General features: G+C 42.9%; 1 protein-coding gene across 3 annotated transcripts in view; it reads right to left on the reverse strand.

Annotated features, from left to right (window-relative positions):
* The window catches only part of znf423 (zinc finger protein 423), a 165013-nt gene extending 153125 nt beyond the window's left edge, over positions 1–11888 (reverse strand). For all 3 annotated transcript variants that reach the window (XM_080475115.1, XM_080475114.1, XM_080475113.1), the window contains exon 1: positions 10928–11888. In XM_080475115.1, the coding sequence (XP_080331241.1) occupies positions 10928–10967 (40 nt within the window). In that variant the 5' untranslated portion in view covers positions 10968–11888. The remainder of the gene's footprint in view (positions 1–10927) is intronic.
* Between the last annotated feature and the right edge of the window lie 275 nt (positions 11889–12163).

The following is a 12163-nucleotide window of genomic DNA, read 5'->3' on the forward strand; positions in this document are numbered from 1 at the left end:
CTTCTTAATCACCTCTCTACTCTTGTCATGGTCCCCTTAACTACGTCTCCACCACAAGGACCAGCAGAAGCATTATGGTTTCAGAATCTTTACTGAATTCTTAATACAATCTATTAGCTCTTTGGTGGTAGCCCTGCTTCTATTTACATTGGTTGCACGCTCTTCACAACGTAATTGAACCAGGTCGATATTTGCCTTGCCTCAAAAAAACCAACCCCGTAACGTAGACGGCATGTCTGACCCCTGCTCAACATGATGATTGAACACATTCACACTAACCCCAAACCCACCAAGCAGGGTTGATGAGTCCGTGTGAAACTTCAGCCCATACATTTCACAATCCACCTTGCGTGAAATGCCAACGTGTTGAAATGATCATGATTCATCTGTCCCTCATGTCTGCCGAGAGACATTCAGCAGTCGACTACAGAGATGGCATCTGTGCCCACATTTCTAAATATCCCCTGAGGTAAGCCATAGATTGAAACAGAAAAAAAAAAACAGGATCAATATCTTTATTTTTGTTGATCTATGGTATGCTCCTGGCAAATGACACCGCTTCTATGAAAGTTTGCAATATCTGCAGTTTTTGAATGTTACTTTAAGACCACATTTACACAGCTATGTTTTTGGGTGAAAACAGCAAACTCCTGTTGAATTTCGGCTGTTTGTTCACATGACCAATGGCATTGGGTGCACTGGAAATGGCCGTTCTTGAAAACAGCGTCACGAGTGCGACGTTTGTCGCACTGCACCTGTGCACTATGGTCGCAGCTAATTACTTTTAAGCACATGTGCATGTGGATCAACAATAACAATGGAGGAGTCCAGAGAGTTTATGGTACCAACAGCCCATTGTACATTTACGACACCATCATCTGGATCTCAAGCAGCAGCGCTTTTCTTACATACAAGATGAAGAAAGACACTTTGAAGGACCTCCAATGTTTGTACTGTTCTCTGCATGCAAGCGTGGGTGGGTGTACTACAACAACACAACAGCAACTAGTTGCTCAGCACGGAAGCTACAACATTTCGAGCATTTCCTAGTGTTCAATGATTGCTATCGAAATGTTGGCATCTGAATATTTGACAGAAAAAGCTGCAAAACAATACTGTTTACAGTTGTTGGTATTTTTATTTTTTTTAACAGGGTTAAAAGACAAAGCTACAGGAAATGTGAACTTAAGGTTAAGCCACACTCTGTAGTGGCATCCCGTTGGCTCAATGTACCGATGTCAATAAACAATTATTCTCCTCAGCAAGGTTCTTATTTGTACTAAAGTAGTTACCTTTTTTGGAGAGGAGAGGAGAGGATAGGCAAGAATAGGAGAGGAGAAGTAGGAGCTGGGTGTGCTACTCCCCAGACTGCTTATCAACTCCGAGTGTGAGGCAGACAGTACTTCTGCATTTTTAAAACAGACCTACACTGACCAACACACACACATAACTCATCATACAATCTCTTATTCTCTTTCTGCTCTATCACTGTCTCCCCTTCTCCATTCTGTCTTGATACGGGCATGAAGCTTTTATTAGAACCCGGGCATACAAGAGGAGACACCACCACCAACTCTGCAGTACAAGTAAAGTCACTCTGGATTTTCTGAACCTGCTTGTGCACTCACAGAAGTGTGAATTTGTTCTCCCAACTTTAGCAGTTCTCGAGAAGAAGAAAAAAAATGCCTGGAGTCTTCCTATTTCAAATATTTTCAAACTTTTAGAGACGCCACAATTATTTGGAAAGCTTCAAAATTAAGATGCGAGTTTGGTGCTACTAAAACCGAGTCTATATTTCATTCAAGACTAAAAGAGTTGAAGGGTGACAAATTCCATTTTCTTAAAATCAGTGGAAAATGCAATTTTATTTTGAAACCGCTTCTATTTTTCTTTCAGTGTGGAGTCTCTCCTTCTTGCTTCCTCTCACACACACAGGCTGTCTTGCGCTTTTGCTTTCTCCTGCTCTCACTCGCTCCATTGTAAGCCTCACCGCAGGGTGCCCTTGCCTTTTGACTGGGAGGTGAATGGAAAGAAGTTAGAAAAACCAACTGAAGACGGGAGTGCTAAAAAGAACCATTGGTAGGTCTGTAGCGGGGCGCACTACAAAGACCCAGCAGAGTGTTGAATAAAAAAGGAACACAACACAAGCAGCTTGTTCAGCTGAAGACTCCACGCTCTGAGGACAATGCACATTAGTCTGGGTCTATGTTCTGTGAGTGGCCGTGCATCTGCATACAAATACATGTGTTTGCTCACAAGAGCAGACAGCAAAAGGCAGACCGGGGGGAAAAAGCCATCAAGCACTAAAATGCATTGGATTTGGGCTCCTTTTATTGGATTTAAAACTAAAATTATGCACTACAATTGCTAGATGGTTAACCACATAGCTATCAAAGCGGAAATTTTTCTTAAGATTTTTCCATAAATGGAATTATATGCAAGGCAGATCTTTAGAAGATAAGATATGCTCAAAATCGTTGCTTATTTAAGAGCCTGTATGATTATAAAGATATAGAAAGAATCATCATGTCTAATACCTCAGGCAGACAGGTGACATTTGACCTGGTGTTACAGCTCAAACTCAGGAGGTCAGGAGAGGTCAAACCTCGAGGCCCAACTGACAAGCATGCACACACAGACACACATTTCTCATTTCCCAAAAGTCATCCTTTCATCAACAGCAGTGTGTGTCAGAAGGAGAGGGAGGGTTACCCAATAAATATATTATGCATCAGCCAGGTGTGCAGAGAGGCACAGCTAATTGCCCCCACCACTAATGTTTAATGTACAGAATAGGAAAGGGTGGGGGTGGGGCGCAGAGGTGGCGGTTGGAGGGGCGTAAGGAAGGAATGATGAAAGGGTGAATGAAAGGAAAAGATTGTGGTAGAGATGGCAGACAGGGAAGGAAAATACCTTCTTTTTGTCTAAAAATGTTAATGAGATCATCCCATAACACAAATATGTGTAAAATGTATGTATGCTGACTGTTCACTCAATGCAATCTTGTTTAATATTTGGAATGCACAATTTTGATGCTTGACAGTTGTAGTTTACCAACTCTTTTGTTTGATTACTAATGTCAGTCACAAACACTGCTAAACACTGCTTTTCAATATTTATATGATGTACCGGACTTGACCTTTTCTATTTGGCAAAACACTTAACATTCTGTCTATTGATTGACCGCGGTTGAGATAATGACCATTAATACATGATAATTACATATTTAAAGCCTTTTAATTGTATATCATGTGGGCATATGTTAATTCAAAGCCACATCTGATATTTTATTCCCAAGCAAATATGGTCTCAAGAGGGTATAAAAGTTTTTTCTGTTTATATATCTCTCCCAAGATAAACTTTGACACAAAAAGCGATTAACTAAAAGCAACAGCACAATAAACTCAGTTGCACTTTTACAAAACTTATATGAGAGAAGTATGATCAGTTATCAAAAAAAACGACAAATGTCAAGTTTGTTCCTGGTTTTGTACCCAATAGCAACAGATGTTGTAACCGTAGCATCGTGGATGTTCAGACTTGTTGCTCATTTAACAGAATATTAATTGTTTTCACACAAATTACCCATCTAAAAACCTAATAGTCAGTGTGATACAGATAAACACACACTTTGCCGGTGAAATCATCAGTGACAAAGGAGTAATGTCTTGAGGATGTCATCCACTCACGTACGTGCACACTGGACGACTTGTAGGAAACTAAAAAGGGTTCATGTCCTGGGAGACTATCAGGTGGTCGAGGGATAACGGGCTTGGCAAGCATCGTCTGCACCGACTGCATGAACCGAGGGTGTGTGCACATGTGTACCGTCACACCAGCATCATCTTTCTCTTCTTAGAGGGTGTGTGTGTGTGTGTGTGTGTGTGTGTGTGTGTGTGTGTGTGTGTGTGTGTGTGTGTGTGTGTGTGTGTCTCTCTCTCTCTCTCTCTCCAGAGGGGTGGGTGTGTGTTAAGGTCCAGTGAGTTTGCAGCTGATAAACGAGGCTAGCTAAGCCGCTACAATGGCACAGTCCTGGCCCATGACGGCCCCGTTCGCTCTCTCATGCTCTCTCATGCTCTCTCATGCTCGCTGGCGCGCACACACACACACGCATGCACACACACTCTCAAAACATGTACATGCACAACCACACCAGGCTGGCCACAGATAAGGAGTTGTCGCTGGCATACACACACCTCACTGAGGGACTTCACCCTTGCTCGACACACAGATGAGCGCACACTCACTCACACATGGACACACACTTTGTACAATGAAAAGCTAACCAAGCCTACCAGATGATACGACCTTTTCCTGTCCAGTATTTCAAATAAAATCGTATTTTTGCCGCTCATCCTGCTTGATGAAGGGTTACAAGTCGGGATTTATCAAGTCCGACTCTTTGAACATTGCAGTTCACGACTCCGATATCACTGTACTTAACATCCCAGAGTGTTAAGTTGATTACTGAGAGTTTTTCCATGGGTCAAAAAGATCATTTAACCGGCACACCAATGAAACACAATTGGATGTCAAACATAAACACCACAGCTGCTGGCGCACATAGATAGACACTTGTCTTTAATAAAACCTAATCAATCACATTTGACAACTTTGCTGTAAATACAAGGTGGACAGCTGTCCTATAGGGCAGTGGTTCACAACCTGTTTTTTCTCCACTAAGAAGACCCATCGTGCACGCCATCCCATGTCTGCTGAAACTGGTACCAGCCTCCAGGACTTACCAAGATTTGAAAAAAAAAAAAAAAAAAAAACAAAGTTGAAGAGCTGACTTTGCTCCAAGTTGCACACAGTGGGTTTGCAGAAAACAAACATGGACAATGAGCATCAATCCCAATTCTTTGTGGCCTGAAAGCAAATGTCTAAAAGTTAATACATTATTGGTTTTACAGGTTAAGAGAGTCATTTTAACCACATTTTATCTTAATGTGCTCTCTAACCATAGTATCACATTAGAAATTAATCTGAATATTATTTATTTTACTAGCCATGCTTTCTATACCGAATACTCGGTCCCAATTTTGCCCTCTGACCCCATTTTTAGCTCCACAAGTTTAAAAGGGCATAATTATTTATGAATAGTACCAATTCATAAAAACAAATTTGTAGTTTTGCATTCATACAGTAGCCATCATGCTCAATGAATATGATAAGACTTTTTCAAGGTTTGAAGAGGTAGTTATCGTGCATTTTTTCTTTATATAAATGTTAGATATGAGAGGTATTGTTAATTTTCTGAAGTCAGGATTAAAGCTGTGGGATGGCTGGAATTCAACCATCCATACTTTTAAAATCAGCACACCTTGACTCCTTCCGTGTCTCCAGAGAAAAAGGCATATTCTGTTTAGTTATGTTATACACTTTTCCAATCGTGTGGTAATTTGGTTCTAATTGAGTGCAAATCCACATGAGTCTATTACATTCAATGCATGGTACTGCTGGGCTCCACCAATCACCAATTACATTAGCTTGTTTTGTCCCATTAAAAAAAAAAATAAAACAACTACCAAAAACTCAAATCCACCCCCCGCTGAGGAGTCAATGGAATTTCGAACAAAGCTTTCAGAAAGCCATTTAATGGTTCAGCAGCCCTTAATGCAAAGCCACAACAGGCTTTTTGCACCGGCGCAACTCAATGTGCCTGTACAGGCGTCGATCGCACCATCGTTAATACTATTTATAGCTTCACAAACAAAAATGTAGATGTTCACTTTTTTGTGTATTAATAAAAAGGAAATCGCAGCGCGTTCCAACACTTACACACTCAGATGTACCTGCAAAAGAAAACAATGTTGTCTTGAAGTAATCCAAGCCACATGTGCAGGGTCTGCAAGTTTTATAGGAGCCAGTCGCCCTATGACTGTCTCTGCACTCTGCCAAAGAGTGACATTAAAAACTACTCTAATGGTAAAGCCAGATGGGAAGAAAGAGGCAAAGGAAGAAAGAAAAATAGACGGCAGAGCGAGGGTGGATGAGAAATTGAGAAATGAGATATTAACTGTACTGTATTACACACGCCGCACAATCTTTCATACGGCCGCTGCCGGCAGATATTAGGATGATGTTAGGCTCTTACAAATAATAAAAAAGGAACATATGGTCACCGTGTGTGCCCACGTGACCTACTGTTTGCTCCATTTCCTATAGCCGCTGTGGGAGTGTCATAATTAGATTGAAAAACTATCAAATTGGGTTGTAACTTGATGACATTTCCAGTCACAATTAATTTTTACCCACATTTGGCGGCTTGGCAATTGTTAATTTCAAGTCTTGAGCAGTTAATTGACAATAACTTTAACTCCAGGCAATGAATAATTACTATCCCAGAGTTTCTTATTAAATTTAAGTCGCATACTTACAGGGATTATTATGCATCCTGAACCGGCGTAATAAAAAGTATGATGCAGCCGGGTATGGCTGAAATCATTCGTCTATTATGCGATTTGTCAGTCTAAATAAATGAGCCGGAAATGCGTTTGTATTTAATTTTAAAAAGTTGATCCAGACTGAGGGAAGGTGGATGAGCAGAGGTGAGAGACGAAAAGAGAGCAAGTGAGGTAGAAAGGAGTGGAAATTATGTCATTAGCCTGGTTGAGCAGCGCTCAACTCGCACTTTTTCTCTCTCCTATAAAACAACACTCAAAACAAACCAAATAAATGCCAAAAAGTAAGTGCTCCCTTCATGGCCCTCCTTCTCCAATCTTCCTGTTCTCCTCCATCTCCCTGTCATATGCGCTCAACTCCCGTTTAATGTCCTGCAAATGAAGCGGATTTATTAATGTGTAATTAAGTAATAATCATCACTACATAATGCATGAGATACTCAAGGGGCTAAGAGCTAAGAGAGAGAGAGAGAGAGAGAGAGAGAGAGAGAGAGAGCGAGAGAGAGGAAGAAAGCTGGAGAGTGAGAGAGAGGAGAAGGAGATAGCATAGCGAGGCTGCTGGAGCAGACAGAGGGGGAGATTTTCGCTGCCTCGCCTCGCTAAAGACACACATTAAAAACGGATTAATCCACTGAAATAATATTTTGATAAGAGAGAAGCCGCGCTCTTTCATTTCTTCCTCGTGGCCGCCCCCTCCTTTTTCTCTCACCCCATCAGCTAGTTTCATGGCCCATCGTCGCGCCATTAGTCCATGTTCAATTAACAGACTGCAATTAGTCAAGTCCCCTCACTGCTAACAAGGTCTAATCGCTATAAAAGGCGAGGCTGGTCAAGTAAATCCATCAAAAGAGCACAGTCGCAGTGGTGAAACATGAGGAAGCGTAATGAGAGGACTAATACCACCGTTTTCCAGTGGCTGTGTTACTTTTCTACTGTTTAAATGGGCCGACGTATGAAGAAATAATACAATGATTAAAAGTAATGTGGGATTCTCTCACTGGTATTACTTATTGTTTGTAATCCAAACTACATTCGATAGAGTCACATCAGATTAGGTCTTGACCTTGAGTTTGAGGGACCCAAGTGCAAAGACTTGCTGTGGCTACCGCCATGGAAGAGCCAAATACACCATCATCGACATTGTAAATACAAACAAAAAACAATCAGAGGTTACTGCACGGCATTGCATATGCAGCTTTGACAGACCGCATACAGACAGTTACAAAGTCCAAATATAACTGGATTAATTTAAATCTGCACATAAACCTTCAAGTCTGTCTGTATTTTAACTCCACCGGGATGCAAAACCATTAAAAACAAATTAAACACCAGGGTGACAGGCTAAAATCTTCACATGTTGTTTTACTGTTACTGCATATCTGTTTCAGGAGACTACATGACACAGCACCGTGTACTCCATCCAGTAAATGTCAAGCTTTGCAAATAGGACAAACTCATAAAAACACAATTTTTCCCAGTTATTCTCTCAAGGACTTCAACCACATGTTGAGCAATGAACTTTTTCCATTTGGAAGCACATGAGGTAATCAGTGTATAAAGTTAAAAAAAAAAAAAAGCAATAAATGTCAAACGAAAACAACTTTAAAGTATGAGTGGTGGGTAATGTGCCTGATAATCTGATGTAAATCGAATCTGACAGATTACAATAAGAATAAAATGTTGATTTATAACCTTTGGGCAGGCCAGGGGCACCGTGAGTCAGTGAAAATCCATAGCGGGAGATGGATGAGGTGGGACTCGGTGCTCCTGTGTTATTGTTTTGGTATGCCTGGCTGGCCAGTGGGTCCGTAAGCTCGAGCCAGGCAGCCAGTCAGAGTTGGGTGAGCAGGTGAAAGACAGAAGAACATGAAAACACAGATAATCCCCTGGTGGCTCTCACCTCGTCCTGGCCTCCATCCCTCCCTCCCTCCCCACTCACCTGCTATGTGCCACTGCACTGGCCCCAAACACCTCTCTTCTACCTTTTTACCCTTCACCCCCTCTTTCTCCTCCACGTCTATCTCCCTCTGCATCCCTCTCCCCATCTTCCGCCCCCCAATGCCAGGTCTTGCCAAGCTGTCAGTGGGGGCAAGGTGTGGAGGGGAGATAGCAACACGCGTGTACACACACAGATGAATGAGGAACACACACACACACACACACACACACACACACACACACACACACACACACACACACACACACACACACACACACACATGGTGCTTATGCAAACTACACTACAAGGGCTGTGTTACCTTTTTCCACGCACACGCACACGCAGAGTGGTGGTCGTCTGCCTCAGCTTTGCCTCGCTCTGCTTCGCTTGGCTGCCTGACTAAAGCTAAGCTCTGGTTATCCCGGCTGCTGAGACCGGGCTGCCTTAGTGACACGCGCTCGCGCAGACACACAGCGAGGCTTTCATGTTCATGATGCATGCAAACACAAACACAAGAATGTAGATCTTGCGGAGTTTAGGCACGCACAATCATATGTGTACACACACGCACGCACACGCACCCACACACACACACACACACACACTCACTCGGGGAGCAGCAGTGGGCAGATTCACTGGTCCACAGCGGCTGAATTGTGCTCTGACAAACTGCACTGAGTATCAACAACACTACAACAGAAGGGGCAACAACAGCCTTTTTTTTTCAACCCATGTTGCACATACCGATGACAGTGAAATCAACTAAATATTCATGAAGGATGATTTAACATTATTAACTGTCAAGAGCCAAGGCTTTCCAAGATTTTGCCCAGAGGTTGTTTATTTCTCTTCACATGAACACAGCTGAATGAAAAATTACAGCCTAACGTTTCTGCATATGAAATCAATTATCAATAATTTAAAAAGCCAAAAACAACAACAAAAATATCCAGATGGATGCAATTTCTTTTGCATCCCAAAAATGATCTTAGAAAGCAATTTTGTTAAGGGGGGGGGGGGGGTAAAATGTAAATTCACAACAAATCATGCTCAATAAGTGTCCCTATATGAATGGTGACACTGTATAATAAGAATATTGTATTTGTTTCAGGCCATATGAAGTTTTATGATGAAGATTATTTATTTATTTATTTTTATTTATTTTTTTAAATCAGCTCCAGTAATCAATTGAAAACTGAAGTCAGCATTACAATACAAGAGGTGGAGGAATCTGCTGTGACAATTGCATCCTCTTCCGTATGACATCTCGTGTGGCTTGAAATGAGAAGAACAGTCTAAAAAAGTTTCCCCGCACATACAGCCCGCAGTGAACCGCAAACATGTCCCTGAGGGAAACGCCATAACACATTCTGTCTGTGCTTCATGTGTGGCACATGTAGACTCTCCTGCTATTGACAAAACGACTCCCACCCTGCCTCACATGAATCGGGCTGAGCCCGGGACCCGGCAGGAGAGGCCTGAAATCCATCAATGAAAATCACGCTGCTAATCAAACTAACAACACTGTCAGAGTTCCCCTCTGCTTCCTAGACAGTTGCAGAAAAGGGAAAGCCTGTATGGTGGAGGAAATGGGGGAGGGGGTGGCGACCACATGGTCAGCCCATCCCGTTGCCCATCTGGGTCTCATAAAGGAAACACAGAGGCCAAGGACACCACATGCCCCCATATATGATGCCCACTCACCCATGCACTGCAATGAATACCACTTTATGATAATGGCAAAAATTCAGGCCTTCTTCTGCAAAATTAAATACTTCCAATTTAACATGTGTAACATGGACTTTCGGTGAAGTTTAGGGACACAAAACTGTTAGTTACAGCTTTCTATTAACTTGCTGGTCATAGTTTTCAAAAAGTGGGGGTGAAAATATTTGTACTTGTTTTTGGGAATGGACACAAATTCCCCAGACATCTGGTCACACTGCGATTTACTTATTGTAATTTGAAGCATGTGTACATTTTGAAGGGGTTTTAACATTTTAAAAAGTACATTTGATCATTATTTAAAGGCAATTAAGCTTAGGGTGCTAAAGTGAGCAAGTGACTTAATTCGGGGTCAAAGGGTCAGATTTGCCGAAAGGGTGGAGATGAGAACACCACAAACATGCAGGTAATCCGCATTAACCAGGGTTGGATTACAACAAGTTGGTCAGAAATCACAAGAAAAGGCTGTGAGGAAGGACGACACACCGGTGTTTCATGTTGACCTGACAGTGTGACGGCTAATTGAAAACAATTATCCTGGAGTGGACCAGCAGATCGAGAAATTAAACTGCAGATCTTATCTTACTTGTAACAACCATGTGACCATTAAAGGCGACAGGAAGCAGCAGGGTCACACTTTTTTTTGTAGTTGTGTCTTTTAATTATTTAACCAACGGCCTGACCAATTATCAATCATTAGAAACCAAATAATAACTACAAAAGAGGAAGATTTAATTCACCATGACTGGCTGCAACCCTTTGAGAGGGACAGAATTAAATCAGCCAAACATTAGGTTGTTTCTTTACTGAAAACTGTGAGAAGTGTCTGTTCACAGGACAAACTCAAGCTGTTTCTTACCTTTAACGGAGCGAGGCTTGGCCTGTTTTCGTCTCGACATCTCTGGTCTGTCTTTTTTTTTGGGGGGGGGGGGGGGGTTGTTGCTTTTTATTTATTACAAATGTTCTTTAAATTGCGTGTTCGTTCCGTTCCGCGTTTTCGGCTAACCATGCAGGCGGACGCAACGTCGGGTCTTATCTGTCCTCCGCCTCCTCCTCCTCCTCCTTCTTCTTCTTCTTCTTCTTCTTCTCCTCCTTCTTCCTTCTCTCCACTTCGCTGCTGCTTCTTCGCCTGTTGCAATGCGGCAGCTTCAGTCTCTGACTGAGAAACGTCCGTTAGTCCGGCCGGTAACAAGCAAACACTCTCCGGGGCTGAGGCGGCTCGAAGGCGACGGCTGCGCGCAGCTCCGCTGGTGCGTTTCCCTCCGCGGCGCGCGCTCTTGGCGCACGCAACCTGTAGAATAAACGCGAACAACTTCCCCCTCTCTCGTCGGTGGTCCCTTCTTCTTCTTCTTCTTCTTCTTCTCCTCCTCCAGTCTCTCCCCGCTTCTCTTTTTTTCGTCCACCCTTTATTACGCGTCTTTTCCCTCTCTTCTTGTGCGCTCTTCGTCCGGACCGCTTGCGCGAGCTGCTGCTGCCGCCCACCCACGCGCGTGGTTAAACACCTGAGCAGGTCGGTCCTGCGCCTCGTGGAGGGTTAAAAAAAAAAAAAAAAAAAGTGACAGTCCGAAGATGACGGTGCCACAGCGGTCCGTGACTGTCCAGGTGATGAGACGCGTCGATGGAGAGTGGTTTGGGAAATCGCTTTAAAATAATAATGATAATAATAACAATAATGTGCCGCGTCTTCTTGCCTCCCGTTTCTGGCTCCGCTCGCCTCCGTTGGAGCTTGTTCTTTTTTTTTTTTTTTAAATATAGTTTATCGAAACTGTTTCAGTCTGTTTTGTTTCTTTTCCCTTCCAGGAACCGACCAGCCTCCCGTGATCCGTCCCGCTATTCTACACTCGGCAGTGTTGATGGTGGTGGTGGTCTGGTGGCATGGACATTGCGCTCTTCCCCTGCATCTCCACCCCGAGGGGACTGCTGCTTTTACTACCCACGCTTCCTTTTTCCTATGTTTTTTTTTCTTTTTCTGTTAATATTTCCCAATGTCCTACCGGCGGTATTAATAGCAGCCTAATATTTCTACAAGTCTAACCCTTCGCTAGCCTCTGTCTCCCTGCTTTTTCTTTGTCCTGACTCTGGCTACCAGTCTCCC

This window comes from Lipophrys pholis (genome assembly GCF_963383615.2).
Source record: "Lipophrys pholis genome assembly, chromosome: 11".
NCBI classification, from domain to species: Eukaryota; Metazoa; Chordata; class Actinopteri; order Blenniiformes; family Blenniidae; genus Lipophrys; species Lipophrys pholis.